We start from the raw sequence: 18,745 nt of genomic DNA, 5'->3' as shown, positions 1-18,745 counted from the left end.
GCTTTTTTTACCCTAAAAATGCCAAGCCTGGTGGCCCTCCTGCTGCTTGATTGCAGGAAGTTTTCCCCATTGTCACTCCGGACTTAGTCCAGAGCAGAAGACAAGCTGGTGGGACCAGGGAGGAGGCTGGGACTGGGACACAGAAGGACCAAGACTGTATTTGTAGAAAAACCTTTAATGTTCCCCAGGCTGAGGGAGCCCTGGGAGCCAGCTAAAAACCCCCACTGTGAAGTCCCTGCCATGTCCCAGCAGTTTGGAGTGGCATGGGGCTGCATCCTGCCTGTCAGAGGCTGAAGCCACTACCATCTTGCATGCGACTCCCCCAGCCAGAACTGGCCTGCTCCTGGTCATCCAGGGAGGGCAGAGAGCTGCGGGTACCAGGACGTCGGCAGCCAGGGTGCAGGTCCCAGCATGGGGGCCCCTGAGACAGCCCATTGGAACTGGGAGGCTGGCGGTTCTCAATGACCAGGTCACTGCTGTCATCATCACTATCAGGCTCAGCAGGCCCAGGCCCTGCAGAGGGAGGACCTGTCAAACGCCCAGATGCCCCTCGCACCACGTTATTGCGCTGGTTGGCCGGCTTGACAGTGACAATGAGGTTATGGCTGTTGGCGACCATCATGTCCGTCACTTGGTCCAAGGTCTTCCCGGCTACTTCAATGCCATTGACCTCAAGGATCTCATCACTGACCGCCAGCAGCCCTGTACTCTCAGCCAGGCCCCCACGTACCAGGCGGGAGATGAAGATTCCTGGAACCCGCTCCAGGCCCTGGGGAGCCACACGAACACTCATGCCATCTCGGATGTAGAAGCCCAGGGGGCGGTCTGAACCATGCTTGTGCAGCCGCACCCGTCGGTGGGTCTCAGGCAGTAGGTCCACATCTATGACTGACGAAACCTGGCGGAAATCTTGGGGCAGGCTGATTAGCAGGGGTGGACGGGTGCGAAGGGGTGCCACTGGCCGCAGCAGGAGCCCTTTCTTGCGCCGCTGCAGAGAGTTGGAGGCAAAAGCCAGGCCGCTGGAGTCAGCTTCTGCTGCAGAAGAGGGGGGTGTTGAGATCAGAGACCTGCTCCCCAACTTGGGCTCTTTACAGGGCCACTGTAGCTATTTCCTACCACTTGGAGGTCAGGTCAAGGGCAGGGACTGCAGAGGGTGACACGTGGGTACCCTGGGCATGGACTAACCCTTGTAGACCTGCCCCACAGGCACCTTACCCCACAGAGGCTGCCCACTGTACCCCTCCTCACCCCGCTTCTGCACCAATAGGCGCAGTGGTGGGGGCCCGCTGGCCAGGGCCCGGTGCAGACTGTCGTCGTTGGTGAGGGGCAGCAGGTCGCCGTGAGCATCCGTATAGCCAAGTAGCACGTCCAGGCCCGGGATCTGGTGCACTGCCCGCAGCAACCGCGAGAACTCCTGGAAGCCGCTCACCGAAGCGCGGGGCAGCGCGAAGCGTCGGAACTCGGCGTCAAACTGGAAGTCGGGGTTGGGGGAGAGGAGTCAGGACAGCCTGCGCCCCTTTCTCACCGCAGGCTGGCAGGGGTGGGAAAGATACCGGCTGCCGCAAAAGCGGCAGCCTTAAGCCCAGACCTCAGCTCCAGTACCAGGGACGCTGTCCAAGGTCTTCTCACCGCCCTCCAGGTACTCAGGCCACAGAGAGATCTGGAGACCAGCAGTGGAGGAAGGAAGATGGATGGGGGAAGGCGAGCAGAAATGCAGAATGGGACTTGGAAGATAGAGGGAAGAGGTGGCGGGGACCAAGGAGCTGGGAAGGGGAGAAAGAGGGAATTGGGAGCGCCTAGGGCCGAGGCCGGAGGAGCCCTTACTTTGCTCTTCACCTCGACGATGCTATCGGGACTGCGCGCCGGAGTCCTCTGCGGCCGGGCCATGGCGGGGCCGGGCGGGCCGGGGACGGTGCCCCAGGCGGCCCGCCGAGGCGCAGGTGCACAGCCCGGCCGGCCTGCCCGCGCCGCCCCGCCCCTGGCGGTAGCACACGCCCCGCCTTCCCAGCCGGAGCCTGACGTCAAGGGGGCAGCGAAGCAGAGTGGAACGCGGAGTCCACGTTTCCTAGGAAACGGAGCCGGGGGTGGAGAGGAACCTTCTTCCGCTCTTGCGTCATCACGCTGAGGTCCACGCGCCCCCGGAGTCTGGCGAGGAGAGCTCGGCCAATCCGAGAGGAGGGCCAAGGAAGTACCATTTATTGGACGTTGTGTGTGTGCTCTTATTTCCACTGGCCTTACAAGACCGTGCATTGTGTAGATGAGGAAACTGAGTCATAAAAAATATGTGCTGAACCCCTCGGGGGTCACACGGCGCTGAAATGGTTTCGAGTCAACTTAACGGACGGCACTCGGCCGCAGGCCCCTGCCCTGGATTCCTCTCCAGAGACCGGACCAGCTCTTGTTCTGTTCCCTCTCGGTACCACAGGCATCTTGACGAATGGCCGAAACGCCGGGCTGCTGTCGGAGTGACGCCGCGATGAGAGTAAACGGGCCAGCATCCCGAGGACCAGCGGGAGTCTCCACATAACCTCCCGAGCAGGACGCTCTCCTGCGCAGGCGCGGGGTGTACGTGGGCGGGGCCTCCTCCTCAGGCCCCGCCCAGCCGAAGGCGCTTCCTCTTCCGAGGAGAGGCGGGGCCTTGGCGCCCGCGGGAAACCCGGGCGGTTTGCCTCCGCTAGGTGCAGCCGCCGGGATGGCAGGTTCGGGAAGGCTGGTCCTACGGCCCTGGATTCGAGAGCTGATTTTGGGGTCGGAGACACTCTCTAGCCCACGAGCCGGGCAGCTGCTCGAGGTGAGCCCCCACTCAGGGCCCGGAGACCGAGGCGGAGGCCCGGGGTGGTGGGATTGACGCCGCTCACCGCCGTCAGGTACTACAGGAGGCCGAGGCCGCGGCCGCGGGCCCATCCCACGCCCCTGATGCGTCCGACGTCGGGGCCACGCTGCTTGTGTCTGACGGGACCTACAGTGTCCGATGCCTGGTGACGCGGGAGGCCCTGGACACCTCGGACTGGTGAGAGGCCCCGCGCGGCTCCGGAGGTCGGAGTCCCTCAGGAGAGCGCGAGGTGGGCGGGCCTTGTGTTCCCGTGGGCCCGGCAGTGAGGGTCCTGCTCGCCGCAGGGAGGAGAAGGAGTTCGGCTTCCGCGGGACAGAGGGCCGGCTGCTGCTGCTGCAGGACTGCGGGGTTCATATCCAGGTCGCTGAGGGCGGCGCGGTGAGTGGTGAGACTGCCTTGGGCGGGTTACCGGGCATGACTCTTCGTGACGATTCCTGAGACCTCCCCTTCCCCCCGAACTCCTCCAGCCCGCAGAGTTCTATCTCCAGGTGGACCGCTTCAGCCTGCTGCCCACGGAGCAGCCCCGGCTACGGGTGCCTGGTTGGTAAGTGATGCCTTCGCCCTCCAGCAGCTCTCCCCACCCCAGCCTGGCCGGCGCTGGCAGAAGCCTTTGGGGTAGGAGGGCTTGGGCCCCCATTAACTACCCTTATCTTTTTCTTAGCAACCAAGACTTAGATGTTCAGAAAAAGCTCTATGACTGCCTTGAGTGAGTCTGGGGTTGGGCTCGGGGGCCATGTGTGGTTTGGTGAGGGGTTGGTGTGTCTGGGTAGACAGGCTTCAGCATGGTTCCTGAGTCCTGGCCACTCTCTTCCTGTAGGGAGCACCTTTCAGAGTCCACCTCGTCCAATGCAGGTACTGTAGGGCTTGGCCAGCCGTCCTAACACCCTGTGCAGTGACCTCTCCAGCCTTAAACTCCCACTTCCTCAATAAGCTCTCCTCCCACTTCCCCTCCCGGTCCTCTCCTTTAAGCCTTGATTCATCCCATGGTCCCCTGTCCCCAGGCCTATCACTGTCCCAGCTTCTGGATGAAATGCGGGAGGATCAGGAGCATCAGGGGGCGCTGGTGTGCCTGGCTGAAAGCTGCCTGACGCTGGAGGGCCCTTGCACAGCACCTCCGCTCACCCACTGGGCTGCCTCACGATGCAAGGCCACGGTCAGTCTGGGGCTTTTCTTGGGAGATGTCAGGGTGAGGAGTTGGGCAAGGGTCATGTCCCACAGGACATGAGAGTAAACGGGCCTGTCCTACAGAGTTTATGTCCCACAGGGAGAAGCTGTGTACACTGTCCCCAGCTCAATGCTATGCATCTCTGAGAATGACCAGCTAATTCTGAGCTCTCTAGGCCCCTGTCAGAGGACACAGGGTAAGGGGGACTGGAGAGGTTGGGGGGATACCTGGGGCCCAGGTCCACAGTGCTGATAAGCCTTCCTGAACCCACCAGGCCGTGAGCTGCCCCCACCAGACCCGGCTCTGCAGGACCTATCTCTGACCCTCATAGCCTCTCCTTCCTCACCCAGTTCCTCAGGTGAGGTGATGCACAGGTCACAGGCACTCACTGCCATCTGTCAGGTTCCCGGGCTGCGCGGGATGCTGTTAAAGTTGCACGGCGGGTGGGGAATGAACACGGTCCCTGCAGTCCTGTCTGAGCTCACAGGCCACTCAGCTGCTCTAAGCGGAGAGGGCTCTGCCTACAATGAGTCCCCTCCTCCTCAGGAACCCCAGCCTTACCCGGCCACATGTCATCCGAAGAAAGTGGTACCAGCATCAGCCTTCTGCCTGCCCTGTCCTTGGCTGCTCCAGACCCAGGGCAGAGGAGCAGCTCCCAGCCCCCACCAGCCATCTGCTCAGCCCCTGCCCCCCTGATCCCCAGGTCCCCACACCCCAGCCAAACCCCTAGCTCCCCACTCCAGAGCTGCACTCCCAATCTCTCACCCCGTGGCCATGTCCCCAGTCCACACCAGGCTCTTGTGACCAGGCCCCAGAAACCTAGCCTGGAGTTCAAGGAGTTCGTAGGGTTGCCCTGCAAGAATCAGCGGCCTTCTCCCAGGACCGGAGCTACCAAAGGAGCCCAGGAGCCCTGCCGTGTCTGGGTGAGTGTAGCCCCTCTGCAGCTGGAGGGTGGAATGAGGAAGGCCTGAGGTGGAGCTGGGAGGGAGCATGGGTAGCCTTGGATGGGGCTGGGGTCCTTGTTAGCTCTTCCCCAGACACCATACCCCTTTCAGGAACCCCCAAAGAGGCATCGTGATGGTTCTGCCTTCCAATATGAGTATGAGCCACCCTGCACGTCCCTCTGTGCTCGGGTCCAAGCTGCCAGGTGAGTTCCTGGGTCTGCCCCCACTCTTGGTCACTAGTCCCAGGCTCCATTGACCTGCAGCCGTGGTTTCTTTCCAGGCTTCCTCCCCAGCTCATGGCCTGGGCCTTGCACTTTCTGATGGATCCAGAGTCTGAGCCAACTCCAATGTGAGAGGTCACGCAGGACAGATACTGCTCCACACTCTGCTTCCTTTGAGTTTTTTAATAAAATAATCTCATGCGGCAGGAGAGGAGAGGATCAGGGACTGGGGCCGCCGCCTCTTTGGTCTGTGGCTGGGGAGGGTGGGCTCTGCTCAGGGCTGGAGGGCTCTGTGGGCTGTGGGGGCAGATGCTCCGTTCCAAGGCCAGATCCTGTGAGGAGAGGGAGGGGGAGAGAGGAAGGTTCAGGGCTGGGCTAAGCAGTCCTGCCACCCTCCCAGCTGGCCTGGACCCCCTCTTACCTAGGCTTGGGGATGGAGGTGCCTCAAGTTTTGGCCTGCGTTTGAGGACCGGGGAGCGCTGCAGCCGCAGGGGCCGTTCTAAGGGACACAGAAAGGCTCGGGGTCAGTGCTAAGGCTCGGGGTCTGTCCATCCTCTGCCCCTCTCTTCCACCTCCAGTGCATGTAAGTATGCGCTCACACACACTGCTGCCTTCAGAGCATCCCTCATCCCTGCGTCCTCACCCCTGACAAGATGCTGCTCTTCGGGACATGGAGCCAGTGCTAGTTGAAAGGGCTTATTGTCAAACCCTTGCACCTGGCCTTCTGGCTCCCTGATTTCTTGAGCCCTCACACACTGGTGGCTCCCTCCAAGGACCAAAGCCATGAAGGGAGCCCCAGAAGCCCACCCTCCCGCATCTCCTGCATTCAAGCACACGTGGAGGTGTCTCCCCTCACCAGCAGGGGCCTGGAGCTGGTCCTCATGCACAGACACTGCTTGCCGCCCTGCCGAGAGAGGCCTCGGCCTCAGCTGGCCATCTGAGGGAGGCCAGGGAATCAGGGGTGTTCCAACAGCTGTCCCCACTCCAGCCCTTGCCTCCCACCCTCAGGGTCCTTAGAGGAGCCGAGTTCCCAGCAGGAACTCTTCCAGCACCCAACCCAGGATTGGGATGGGGAATCGGGTGCCTGCCTACCTTCATTCCTAGGGCCCAAGCAAGGGTCCTCTGGGAGGCCCAGGCTGTCTCGGGAGGGGCTGGTTCTGCAGGGACTTGGGCTTTGACCAGGAGAGGGAGGGCCTGGACCATCCTGTTGGCCCCAACCACGGCTCCTGAGCTCTGCATTCAACTGCTGCCCCAGTGTCTTCCAGGTGGCAGACTCGGGCCCCTGGCTCCCTGGGCAAGGTCTGCAGGAGGGGTCTGTGGGGAGAAGGGTGTCAGCCAAGACCTGGTCAGGTCTTGGAGATAGGTCTGAACAACGGTCTGACCCTGCTCCTGCCTGTCCCTGCTCCCCCTACCAACACACACAGTGGCCATCACTCACCAGCAGACACAGAGTGGGTGCGGGACTTGATCGAGATGGGAGGGGCCTCCGTGGAACTGTCCATAATGTCACCTGCAAGGCGGAGCTGGGGACTCAGGTACCAGACCTTGGAGGCGAGGGGAAGAAAAACCTGGCCTCTCCCCTTCCTCCCCCAGGAGAGCAAGTGCCTTGGGGGCTGTCTGTAAGGACACCTCCCAGCGAATGTGCTGCCACACCCCAGGCTCCCACTTACCATCTGAGCCAGCTTTCTTGATTTCGCCATCTTTGCTCTGTAGGAAACAGGGCAATCAGATTCCAGCCCTGCCCTGGCCCCAAACCCTAGCCTTTTGTTCATTATTGTTCTTATAATCCAGCCACTGAATGCCCACCATGGACTGGACAAGAACATGGCAAACCCAGTCCAGCCCTCTTAGAACTCTTCGCACACTTCAATGTTTCTAAATTCAGGCCAACTTCATGCTTTGTTTTGTTTTGTTTTAAGATATTGAATGGGGCCGGGCGCGGTGGCTCAAGCCTGTAATCCCAGCAGTTTGGGAGGTCGAGAAGGGCGGATCACGAGGTCAGGAGATGGAGACCATCCCGGCTAACACTGTGAAACCCCGTCTCTACTAAGAAATACAAAAAACTAGCTGGGCAAGGTGGCGGGCACCTGTAGTCCCAGCTACTCGGGAGGCTGAGGCAGGAGAATGGCGTAAACCCGGGAGGCAGAGCTTGCAGTGAGCTGAGATCTGGCCACTGCACTCCAGCCTGGGCAACAGAACGAGACTCCGCCTCAAAAAAAAAAAAAAAGATATTGAATGGTATGGAGGACTGGGGTTCTCTGGGATTGTGATGAGAGTGACATTAGCAGGGTGGCCACAGAGGAGAGTCAGGGAAGAACCATGGGCAATGCAGGGATGGCTGAGGAGGGACCTGGTGTAACCCACAATTAGAGACTGGAAGCGAGGCAGGGAGGACATCCAGACCACCCAGGGATGTGTGTGGAGGTTCTGATTTGCACCTAGGGGAGGAAAGCAGTGAGGTTTTAAGGTGGCCAGGGCCAAGACCCCACAGGGCCCCCAAGCAGGGTGTGAAGTCTGAACAGTGTCTTGAGAAGAAGCCCCTGGAGGACTTGCTATTTCAAGTACAGGTGACAAGGTCAGATTTTTTTTTTTCTTTCTTTCTTTTTTTTTTTGAGACGGAGTCTCGCTCTGTCGCCCAGGCTGGGGTGCAGTGGCCAGATCTCAGCTCACTACAAGCTCCGCCTCCCGGGTTCCCGCCATTCTCCTGCCTCAGCCTCCTGAGTAGCTGGGACTACAGGCGCCCGCCACCTCGCCCGGCTAGTTTTTTGTACTTTTTAGTAGAGACGGGGTTTCACCGTGTTAGCCAGGATGGTCTCGATCTCCTGACCTCGTGATCCGCCCGTCTCGGCCTCCCAAAGTGCTGGGATTACAGGCTTGAGCCACCGCGCCCCGCCCTTTTTTTTTTTTTAATTGAGATGGAGTCTCACTCTTGTTGTCCAGGCTAGAGTGCAGTGGCACGATCTAGGCTCACTGCCCTGTCTCCCAGGTTGAAGCAATTCTCATGCCTCAGCCTCCCAAGTAGCTGGGACTACAGGTGCCCACCACCACACCCGGCTAATTTTTGTATTTTTAGTAGAGACAGGGTTTCACCATGTTGGCCAGGTTGGTCTCTTAACTCCTGACCTCAGGTAATCCACCTGCCTCAGCCTTCCAAAGGGCTGGGAATACAGGCGTGAGCCACGGCACCCGGCCCAGGCCTTAGATTTCTGTTAGACCTGCAGAGAAAAGACTTTCTCAGGTCCGAAGAGGAGATACTGGTGGCCTGTGCCTGGGTCGAGAAGCCAAGAGGGAAGAAAGGTCGATTCTGTAACCACTTTGAGGAGGATGGAGTAGAACTGATAATTAGACCTATCTGTCATGAGTCTCCTCCATCTTGGTCACATATGTCACCCACAGCATGCCACCTGCCCTCTCACTTCACGGTCATGTGCCCCCAACTCACTTGCTTCCTCTTGCCTTCGGCACCCCCGCTGCCTCGGCTGACGCCTATCCTCTGCAGCATTACTTGTACCCGCTGTTCAAAGGATGGAGCCAGCTCTGTTTCTCCCCGCTCCAGGGGCCGCCTCTAGGGACAGAGATGCTTGGGTTGGAGAGAGTCCATGCCCTGGGTCCCAGAAGTGCCTTAGCCCTGCCATCAGCAAGCCTTACCTTGTCGGGTCTGGCACCCAGCGTTGCCTCCTCCTCAGCAGGCAGCAGTATCATCGAGTAGGCCTTGCTATCTCTTGTGTACCGAGGTCGGCTCCTGCGGGCAGGGTCAGGGCTGCTGGTGTCCCCCTCAGCCCCACCAGGCTCCTCACCACGGCTGGGACGGGTTGGCGGCCGCAGTAGGTCGCCAAACGTAGTTTTTCGGGTTCGGGGAGCTGCCCCAGGGCTGGTCTCTAGATCAGGTCGTGGACCCCGCGTTGAACGAGGCTTCTTGAAGGCAAAGAGGGTGCCCAGCTTCTTTCGCAGTGTACGGGGGACAGGAGTGGCACCCCCCTCAGTGGCCGGGTCCTCCTCGGGGGCCCAGCTGTGGGGACACCCAGCAGTGAGTGAGAAAGCCCATCAGGCATCCCACCCTCTCCCACCCCCAGCAGATGCCCCTCACTCACAGGCGATCCTGCTGGATCAGCCTTTTAGAGAAGAATTCCTCCACGCCCTCGTCCACGCGGGCACTGAGCCCATTCCCTTCCTGCGGCAAGGCTGGGGGCACCTGGGGGGCATCATGGGGTCAGGGGTCAGGGCTGAGTGCAACTCTGGCTTCTTCCCCGCCCCTGGCCGGCAGCCTGGACTGAGTAACTCCAGGATTCCAGACTGGGGTGACCCTAGGGGCTGCTGATACCAGCCTCCTACTGTCCTGCTGCTGGACAGAGACGCCAGATTTCACACACTCCTCACCCGCTGCTGGCTCCCGCACACCCAGTCCACACCCGTCCTTGTCCCACAGAGTATCCTACATGCCCGAGCCACCCAGTCACCAGCAAACCTAGCCCCCACGTGCCCCCAGGGTCACCCATTCCCACTTGCCACCAGCTCTGCTGCGAACAGTTCCCTGCAGTGTCCCCCACCCCACCCCCACTCCACCCGGCCTGCTGCCGGCTCAGTGGCGCCGGCTGCTGCGTCAGACCCTCTGGGGGGCCTCAAGCCAGCTCCTCCCCGCCCTCCAACAGTGCCCGCTGCCCCCGCGGGCTTGCAGCCCACACACGCATCTCCCCACACGCGCCGCCGCCGGACGCGCAGCAGACGCAGGCTTGGCCCCGCGGCCCGGCTACCCGGTGCCCGGCATCTCTCAGCAGCCCCGGGGGAGGGAGGGAGGATGGACACCCTCTCTCGCGCAGCCACGGAGGCCGCGGGCCGCCCCGAGGCGGAGTCCCACACCCAGGCACACCCCGAACGGAACCCGCACACCCATGGTCCTGCACAGGCATGGCCTGGGGTGCGGGGTGACCAGGAAGAAGCCAGGATGTGACCGCGGCCGCACGACCAGGTGGCTTTGGGCCCCTACCAACCCCTCTCCTTGACCGCCACCACCCATGAGGAGCGGCCGGGTCACCTGCGATCCCCAATTACACGCGCTCCGGAGTGGGGGAGGGGTGCTCACCTGGGGGCCCCCCCGGCGGCGGGCGGTGGTGGTGCTGGCGGCGCGGCCGCGGCCGGGCCCGGGTCGGATGGCGCAGGGGCTGCCCCGCCGGTGGCAGGTCCATGCGGGGCAGTGGGGCGGCGGGGGGCCCGGGGGCGGCAGGGCTCGGAGAGCCGCGCGCAGACGGCCCAGCCTGCGGCTCCGCATCTTCTCCCGGAGCCGCCAGCTCGGGCTCCGGCTCCGCTTCCTCAGCAGCACCTGAGGGGACAGCACCAGAAGAGCACCGAACGCCGAGCCCGGGGAGGTGGCGGCGGAGGCGCTAGGGCGGCGGGGGACCCGCCCAGGGCGCGGGGAGGGGCCCGGCTACGCCGCCCGTCCCCCCGCCCCTCCGCCCCTCCGCCCCTCCCCCGCCGCCGCCGCTGTCCGTGGTGCTGAGCGCGGCCCCGAGCGCGCGCGGCTCCGCGCCGCCGCCAAGCATGCGCGTCCCGGGGGTAGGGAAAGGGGCATGGGGGAGGCGAGTCGAGCCGGTGTTCAGTCCCTAGTCTGCCCAGGTCCCGCCCCGGGCTGACCACAGCAGACCCCAGCTTTGCAAGTTACACGGGGGTCCTGGCCTGGCCCAGTCAAGGGCTGGGTGTACCCAGACAAGGCTGAATGAATTCATCCAGGTACCCGGGTCCCCAGTCTAATGGAGCTTCAGCCCACCCATGTAAACTCCCTTCCCCAAGGCCCTGACTTACTTTGAATGAAGGGAACCAGGTGAAGACCGTGGCTGAGCTCAGGCCATTTCTGTGGAGGACTGTCATCCTGGTGGGGAGGGCACAAACTCAGCCTGAGGTAGGAGAGCACCACCCCAAAAGAACTGCCTTTCACCTTCCACACTCCACAGCAAGATGGGAAGATTGGGAGTGCTATGCCCCGTGTTCTAAAACTACTTACCTTCTCCTCCTCCTCTTCCTTCTCTTCCTCGGGGAAGAAAAGACCTCCCAATTCCCCAGGCTCAAGGAGGCCGGGCTCACCTCCGTCTAGTGCCGGTAGGGCAGAGGGCATTATCACTGTGGCCTGATGAGCCAGACTCTCCACCTGCAATACCAAGCAGCCAAAGATGGCAGGTAGGGCCTCAGCCATGATCCCATTGGTGCTAAGGGGACCCTGAAATAGCCCTACGCTACATGACCCCAGAAGACATTACAGAGCCCCTGCAAGGGAGATGGCCAAGTCACTGCATGTGTGTGTTTGCACGAAAGTGTGTGCACATCTCCCCCTCACCAGCTGATCCCGGGCTGCACTCAGGCCTGCCAAAGCCTGAGCCACAATGCTCTCTGCCAAGGTCCCTGTGATTGATAGCCGCATATCCCTAAGGGCAGGAGAGGACAGAGGTTAATGGGCTGGCTTTGCTTAGCCTTGCCCAGCCCAGCCCCATCCAGCCTACCTGAGCCTAGTGAAGGCATCTTGCAGCAGCTGCTCTGGGAGCAGCTCTGGGAGGCCCCTCGAGCCTGCCAGGACCCCCTCTAGCTGCTCCCTCCAGCTGGATCCCTGCAGCATCTGTGGGCAGAGGCTCCTTGCTGTGTCCAGTGTGGCCTGAGTGAAGTCCTGGACAAAGGTCAGAGCATGGTGAGGATATGTCCAGACACCAGGCTGCTGGCTTGAGGCTCCAACTCCAAAAGAATATTGAGTCAGGGGATATCATAGTTAAAACTAAAGGATGGGGGTCAAACCTGCGAACGGAGGTGGGGCTGGGGCAGGAGTACCCTCTCACCTGGATGTCCTGGCGGCAGACCTCGCCCACCTGTCCCAGAAGGCCCTCCAGCTTCTGCCCAAGCTGCCAGTGATGGCTTGGGGAGCTTCCAGCTTCATATAGAATGGGGAGAATCTGAGGGCCAAAGAGGAAAAGCAGTTGCAAGCTGACAGCTGACTAAGAGGGGAAGGGTCCTTGTAGCAGGAGGCGGAGTGCTCACGCTGAGAGAGAAGTTGGCATTTTGGATGGCATCCTCAGCCTGGTGCACAGCGGCTTCACCCTGGGGTCCAGCCCCACAGCCCAGCAGCTCCACATGCTCCTGCACCGACTGACACAATTCATTCACTTCCTGGGGGGGAATGGGGATCAGTCTCAGCCTAGCTCCCTCCCAGTCTCCCAGATCCTGCCTGCCTTCCTCCCAGGCTCTTTAACAGAGGGAAGTCCTGAAGCTGGCACTCTTAGACCAGCCAATTTGGAACCCTATCTGTTCAAGGAGGGAAGGAACTATCTGTTGCTTTGGTTCATTTTAAGGACTTTATATATACTTCCTAAGTGCCCAGAATAGGAAGGAAAGCAGTTGTAAATCATGTCTGTGTTTTAGAAGCTCAGTCTGTCCACACAGAGGACAGACTGGGAGAGGGGTGGAAAAGAGAGTGAGTAGCCCTGGAGGAGGGACCAGGAGGAGCAAGGGAATAATTGGTGTGGGGGTAAAGAGTGGCACGTTTGAAGGTTGGTCTAGAGGCAGGATGAAGGAGGGCTATGAGGGCTCCAGTGTGACCAGGAGAGACCTGGAAGGATGCCCCAACCTCTGTCCACAGCACTGGGTGGCTGTGGGCACCAGTGGAATTGGGCTCCAGGGTAGAGAACAGGGTTTGTGGAAGACGATAACATCACTTGGAAAGTGCAGAGCATGAAGCTCTGCAGGATGTCTGGATTAAGACCTTTGGGCTCTGCAGCTTAGGAAAGAAGAGGTATTTGGGAATGGAGAGGTGGAAACACCTCCAATAGATAAGGTAGTGGAGGGAGATGAAGACAGTGAAGGAGCAGCTGGGTTTGGACACACCATGGAGAGGAGAGGGGAGCTCTGAATATGTGAGGTCAGAGATGGGGTTACAATTGGGGGAAAACTGAGGGAGGACATAAAAATTCCTCTTTAACAGGACACCCTGTTTACATGCTTAACGTTACGCAACCAAGGGTGTCATTGGAGAGCTATTTAAGGGGTGTTTAGCAGTCTCCAGATCAAGGAGAGGGACTTTGTCTGGGACAGCAGGGTTCAGGCACTCTGGCTCCAGGAAAGTCAGACCCTCTGACTCATGGAGGCTCCCGGATGCCACAGGTCTCCTCATGCCCTACCTCTCGTGGTTGGGGAGGGGACACTGACCTGCTCTGAGGGGTCTGAGACCAGACCGAGTGGCTGAAGGCAGGTCGTGTGGTCAGAAGAGGCAGGGTCTGCGCGGTTGTTCCTCAAGAGACAGGCTTGGATCTAGGGGTAAGGGGTATTGAGAAATGCCGAGGGACAGAGCCAGGGTGCAGAGAAGGACAAGGGAAGAGGGGGACGCCCACCTGATGGACTGCACGTGCTGTCAGTTCAGGGCGGCTGCGCTGCGCCTGGGCCACGTCGTTCAGTGGCAGAGGCATGGCCTTCAAGCTGTGGTTCTGCTCCAGCGCCTGTGCCACGTCCAGCAGACCCAGAGCAGATGTGTGGTTCCGGTCCCAGACCACAGACCTGGGCCGGGCCTGGCTTCAGTCGGGGACAGAGTTCCACAACGCCCCACCCAACCCTCGGCCTCGTCCGTTCGCCTCGTCTACCTGCTCCATTTGCTCCGCCTCATTCAGTCCCGCCCCTTAGCTCGGTACCCTCCTCTCCACCGCGCCCCCTGCCCGCTGGTCCCACCCCTCTGACCCCGCCCACCGGAGCCTGGAGTTGACCCGGAGCGCCTTGGCCAGCAACTTGGCGCCCGCGTCCCCCATGGCGTTGCCGCTGATATCCAGCGCGGTCAGGTTAGGATTGGTGGCTAGGGCCCGGAGTAGGACGCTGGCGCCCAGCTTCAGCCGAGACTCAGCCACCGACAGAGACTGAAGAGGCTGGGGTTAAGAGAAAGCCATTGATGGCTGGAGTCAGGGGTCAGTGAGGGCAGGTCACAGGGTCTGAGGGAACAAGAGAAGGGAGGACCAAAGGGGTCTAATTGCCCGAGGACCCTGCAAGGTCCCGTGAACTCACACAGTCGTCGTCCTGCATGAGCTGGACAATCCGGTGCAGGACGTCGTCCAGGGTCTCCCTGTGGGCAGGGGCCGCAGTTGTGGGGGACAGGGGTGGTAGGGTGTTGTCTGGGAGGCCCAGGAGTGGGGTGGGGGCTCACTTGCACCGGACGTTGAAGTTCCTTCCAAGCGCCACATGTCTCAGGGACCGGCTTCTCCCGATGGCCAGCACCAGAGTCACCATGTCCGAGCCGAAGCCTGGGGGTGACTCGGGTCACGCACCAGGCGAAGTTGCAAGGATAGGGTGGGGACTGGGAATCGAGTGGATGATGCGAGGATGGGCTCCTGTGCAGCCTCACCGTTATCCGCCAGATCCAGGGAGCTCACAGCGCCTGCGTCACACACTAAGTCTTGTATCACCTGGGCGCCGGCCGAGCGCAGCTGGATGTGGGAGGTAGGAGATGGGACCCATTCAGGCCGCGAGTGGGGAGGGGTAGGCGGCCCACGGCCCTGCCCTCCCGCCTCCAGCGCCACTCCCAATGTGTGTTCTCTGGGGGCCGGCGCTCACCTCGCAAGCGCTGAGGTCCAGGTGCAGGTCGCGGAGGTGGGTGTTGAGCGCGAGGCCATCCAAAAGAGCCCTGGGAGGGGACGTTACAGGGGGTGGCGGGAGCTGGGACAGGGGGCTCCAGGGTGCGAACGAAGGAGGCAGGGCCAGGATCTGGGGGAGGTTGTGGGAGCGACCGGAGCAGAAGCGGGGAGGGGCGAAGGCCAGGGCGGGGTTGGAGCGCCCGCGGGGCGTGGCCGGGGTCAGACACTGACCTGAGCGCGTCCGGCGGCAGCTTGCAGCCCGCCAGGCCCAGGTGCCGCAGCGTCCGCGCGCGGCTGAGGAAGAGCTGCAGCGCGGCCGGCGCAGCGCGGGACTTCCTGGGGGAAGTGGGAAGGTGGGCCTGGGGGCGCAAGGAGGCGGCTTCCAGCTGCCTCCCCCGGCCCGGACAGGTCCCCCTTACGTGCGGGAAAAGACGTTCCTTGAAGCGTCGAGGTGGGTAAGGCTGGTGCAGCAGCCTCGGGACAGTGCTGCGAAGAGCTGCGGGGGGAGGCTGTTGGCTGCACCCGCTGGGGGACCGAGCCCTCCCTGTCCTGCCCTCCAGTCTGCCCTATCGGTCATCCATCCCCCCACGGAGCACCCCCTCACAGTGTCCAGGGCGGTGTCGGTGCCTGCGAGATTCAGGAACGACAGCACGTTAGGACGGCTCAGGAAGCTATAGAGGCCCTGGCGGGAGGACAGGGGTGGGATGGAGTCGGGGATGGCCTCCCAGGGCTTCCGAGCAACCCCAGGATCCCACCCTGAAGACAGTCACTTACCCCACTGTCCTCAGAGGACCCCAGCGCCCCGGGATTCCCGGAAAGATCCAGGTGGGTCAGGGCGGAGTCGAAGGCAGTATTGGTGGCCAGTGCCCGGCCCAGAGCCCTCATTCCTGGTGGTGGGGTGGGGTAGCTCAGCAGTTGGGCAGACCCCACCCCCCTCCCCTCATCCCCTCCCTCATCCAGCCTACCTCTCGGAGTCAACCCTGTCTGGGCGAGGCTGAGTCTCCTCAGGGCTCCTGGACAATGCTCGAGGTGTCTGCTGAGTGCAGCCATGCCTAGGGGGTGGGACCAGCCACGTGGGTCTCACCTACTCCTGCTGCCCGCCCCTGCGGTCCCCAGGCTCATCCATACCTCGGTCATCCAGCAGGTTCCCTGCCAGGCTGAGCTCCCGCAGCCCAGAGCTCGAGTGTCCCGCCAGAGCCTGGGCCAGTCGTCGGACAAAGTCTCTGGGGACCAGACCCCAGGCATGAGATTCTGCCCCTGGCTTGCCAACCCCTTCCAGTCCACTAGCCCCCAATCCCAAGCCCCCAGACTCTCCTCTCCAAGCCCTGCCCTGTCCCCTCACCCCCTCAGGCCGCAGGTCTCCAGCACCAGCTCCTCCAGGTGCGATGACTGACTCATCATGTGTAGAATCTGTTCTGAGACCTCAAGGCTCTGAAAAGCAGAGGGTGGCGGCTCACAGGCTGCACCCTGGCCCTCAGCGGGTTGTACCCTGGCTCACACCCTTGGCCCCTCCCTGCCCTTACCCCCCACCCCCTCACCAGTTTCATGTCAACACAGGAGAGGCACCGGAACCACAGGTTGTAGGATAGGGCAGCCACACTCAAGGCCAGGTCCCTGGTGGGAGGGTGGAAAGAGAGGCAGAGCTCAGGGCCCTCCAGCCAGGTCCCAGGCCCAGCAGCCCCTCCATGGAGAAGATGAGGCCTAGGGATATGGGCCCCGGGATCTTCCTCCTCTCCCATCCTGGCAGGCTGCACACCGACTGCCGAGGTGGCTGAAGTCTCCCAGGCTGAAATGGTGGCAGCCCTGGCGATGGTAGATGGTGTCCACGTCCTGGGCAAGAAGGAGATGCTTACAATTTGCTTGGGACCACAAGGGGCAGGGAGGGGCTCAGCACACATGGGGGACCAGATGTCTCCAGAGCCCTCCAAAAGGGCCCTACCCTCACCCACTGAATCTCCTCTCGGAAAGGGAAGCCATTGTAGTCACACAGAGCCTCATATGTCTCCAAGAAGCCACCTGGGGAGGGGACAGGGGTGCAATGGGGGGAAGGAGAGAGACAAAAGGTCAGCAATGGAGGAAGACCAGACCCACAGGCTAGGTGGTGGCTGTGACCTGAATGGCTCTGTTCAGTGTGGACTCCCCCCCTATCTTGCGGGTCTGGGGAGGCAGAGTTGGGGCAGGCTGGAAGGCCTGTGGTCCTGCCTTTGCCCTTACCACAGGGGCTGCAGGGGCCAGTGGACTCCAAGGGGCTGCTTCTCTCCAGCCGAGCCAGCATGGAGGCAGGTGTGGGCCTCCGGAATAGCTTCCTGGTAGGGGGTTAAGCAGAAGGAGGCAAGGGACTTCCAGCCTCTGGGATGGGAAGCAGCCCTTCTCATGCACTCCCTCCTCCTTCCTCCCCTGTCAGCCCCTCAAATTTGCCAGGCCTCACCCAAGGGTCGAGCGAGGGAAGACCTTCTTGATGGCTGCAGCCACATGCTGGGCCAGCTGTTCCAGGGCGGCCACACCAGGAAACTCCAGGACCAACTCACGCAGGGACTCCAGCTCAAAGGTGACCTAGGGAAGGGGGACTACTGGGCCTCGGCTCCACGCATGGGCACAGGTGATGGTGGTAGCATGAAGACCAGGCTGCAGGCCCAGGTGGGGTACTAGATGTCTCACCTGAGGGGGTGTCTCCTGCAGCGCCATGGCCTGGACCTCCAGGTAGCTGAATGTGCAGTCCACCTAGGAAGCACCTAGATCAGCTGGGACCAAGCCCCAAACCCCGCCTTCATGGAAGCCCAGTCCTTTGGGCAGCCTGGAGCAGAGCCAGACCTGCCTGGACTCCACTCCTGTTGGCTGCCCGGAGCCGACTGCTGGTGCAAAGTCAGGGCCCACAAGGCCAAGAAGGACCGCAGATGCAGCCCTTTGCCGAGGTAGCTGCTGGAGGGTGGGAGGTGTGGCCAGGCCCTGGGACTCACCCTCAGCGGGAGGCAGGTGGTGTGTAGCAGGTAGGCTCTCCATCGTAGCAGCGCCTGGGGAAAGACAGTCTGATACCCTGGGCAGAACAAGAGGCTCTTTCTGTGGGGCCACAGCTGCCTCCCCGGCTCTGTCCCCTGCCCCATACCAGGACATGGTTTTGCACAGCACCCTCCCCGGGTAGCCAGGTTTTCAGCAGCAGCTCCACCTCTTTGGGCCACAGGAACCTGGTGATCTCGCCTGTGGAAGGGCAGCCTGCTGGATGACTTCGGTCCTTGCACATAAGCCACTGGTGCCCGCAGTCTGTGCCAGGCTGGGGCCCTGGGGCTAATCTGCAGCCAGCGAGGAAGGAAGGGAGAGGATCTGGGGCGCCCGCCCTCCTGGGGAGCAGAGAGAACCTCTGACCGGGCCCTCCGGGGCGCTGGGTGGGCCTCTGATTTTGGGGCTGCACTACTTCCTCCCAGCCAAGAAGGCGGGAAGAGCCAGCGCTTACCTCGCAGCTCACAGGAGATGCCGTCGGGGGTCTGGGCCATGGGCAGGGTGGGCCCGGGAGGCCCAACAAGCTCCGGCGGGAAACAGCAGCGGACGAGCGCGCACACAGGAAGCCAGGGGCCCCGACCCGCACGGCAGCCACCTGCTCCCCCGGCGGCGGAAGGTGCGCGCCGCTTCCTGCCAGGCCGCCCCCGGCCCGGCCCCTCCCCGCCCCGGCCTCGCGGCCCTAGAGCTCACCAGGGAGCGGGGTTGTGGGAGGGGGGCCGAGTCCCACCTGCCCTCCCACCCTGTCGCCCAGGAGCTTCTCCGCCAGGGTAGACGTTGCGGTGGGGAGTGGCGTGGCCAGGAGGGTGGCGCGTGTGGCGGGCCTCCAGCTGGTCCTCGCCCCCTGCTTCCACCCCGCCCCGCAGTCCCTGCCGCGAACACCAGGGGACGCTGCCTGCCCGGGGATCCCCGCGGCCCACCCAGGCTGGTCCCCTCCAGAGTCCAGGCTGCGGAGGTGGACGAGGCGCCTGGCAGAAGGGGGACTGTTCAGCAAGGAGCACCCGATA

The 18,745-nt window shown here is 62.1% G+C and overlaps 3 protein-coding genes across 8 annotated transcripts; 1 reads left to right on the top strand and 2 right to left on the bottom strand.

Moving 5' to 3' along the window:
• Positions 1-155: 155 nt before the first annotated feature.
• LOC105491416 (par-6 family cell polarity regulator alpha) lies at positions 156-2,250 on the bottom strand. 2 transcript variants are annotated; one of them, XM_011757810.2, is made up of 3 exons: positions 1,825-2,250; positions 1,249-1,471; positions 156-1,035 (listed from the first exon to the last, which is right to left on the bottom strand). In XM_011757810.2, exons 1-3 carry the CDS (start codon positions 2,248-2,250, stop codon positions 284-286), a joined length of 1,401 nt encoding a protein of 466 aa, XP_011756112.2. In that variant the 3' UTR covers positions 156-283. The 2 variants fall into 2 exon arrangements, with proteins under 2 accessions (XP_011756112.2, XP_011756113.2); XM_011757811.3 differs by having other exon boundaries at positions 156-1,032.
• Positions 2,251-2,609: 359 nt separating this feature from the next.
• On the top strand, positions 2,610-5,369 carry LOC105491415 (ACD shelterin complex subunit and telomerase recruitment factor). Of its 2 annotated transcripts, none has more exons than XM_071084766.1 (12): positions 2,610-2,791; positions 2,877-3,010; positions 3,118-3,211; positions 3,301-3,377; positions 3,495-3,539; positions 3,651-3,685; positions 3,835-3,986; positions 4,098-4,194; positions 4,273-4,356; positions 4,545-4,921; positions 5,054-5,145; positions 5,223-5,369. In XM_071084766.1, the coding sequence occupies exons 1-12, from the start codon at positions 2,693-2,695 to the stop codon at positions 5,293-5,295; spliced, it is 1,359 nt and encodes a 452-aa protein (XP_070940867.1). In that variant the 5' UTR covers positions 2,610-2,692; the 3' UTR covers positions 5,296-5,369. The 2 variants fall into 2 exon arrangements, with proteins under 2 accessions (XP_070940867.1, XP_011756111.2); XM_011757809.3 differs by having other exon boundaries at positions 2,660-2,791; positions 2,868-3,010.
• Positions 5,332-18,360, bottom strand: LOC105491414 (capping protein regulator and myosin 1 linker 2). Of its 4 annotated transcripts, none has more exons than XM_071084761.1 (39): positions 18,196-18,358; positions 17,851-17,942; positions 17,705-17,758; positions 17,406-17,468; positions 17,176-17,300; positions 16,962-17,053; positions 16,693-16,763; positions 16,504-16,577; positions 16,286-16,361; positions 16,090-16,178; positions 15,876-15,970; positions 15,713-15,799; positions 15,522-15,634; positions 15,352-15,429; positions 15,167-15,243; positions 14,979-15,083; positions 14,728-14,797; positions 14,519-14,600; positions 14,321-14,417; positions 14,182-14,239; positions 13,873-14,045; positions 13,524-13,686; positions 13,342-13,443; positions 12,178-12,306; positions 11,979-12,092; positions 11,652-11,812; positions 11,489-11,576; positions 11,159-11,302; positions 10,960-11,026; positions 10,252-10,480; positions 9,255-9,362; positions 8,812-9,172; positions 8,606-8,728; positions 6,834-6,870; positions 6,602-6,673; positions 6,256-6,477; positions 6,020-6,100; positions 5,585-5,662; positions 5,332-5,495 (listed from the first exon to the last, which is right to left on the bottom strand). In XM_071084761.1, the coding sequence occupies exons 1-39, from the start codon at positions 18,233-18,235 to the stop codon at positions 5,383-5,385; spliced, it is 4,203 nt and encodes a 1,400-aa protein (XP_070940862.1). In that variant the 5' UTR covers positions 18,236-18,358; the 3' UTR covers positions 5,332-5,382. The 4 variants fall into 4 exon arrangements, with proteins under 4 accessions (XP_070940862.1, XP_070940863.1, XP_070940861.1 ...); XM_071084762.1 differs by having other exon boundaries at positions 6,020-6,067; XM_071084760.1 differs by having other exon boundaries at positions 15,167-15,429; positions 18,196-18,360.
• Between the last annotated feature and the right edge of the window lie 385 nt (positions 18,361-18,745).

Source organism: Macaca nemestrina, chromosome 18, assembly GCF_043159975.1.
Source record: "Macaca nemestrina isolate mMacNem1 chromosome 18, mMacNem.hap1, whole genome shotgun sequence".
Taxonomy (NCBI): domain Eukaryota; kingdom Metazoa; phylum Chordata; class Mammalia; order Primates; family Cercopithecidae; genus Macaca; species Macaca nemestrina.
This window is presented reverse-complemented; position numbering and strand designations above follow the sequence as displayed.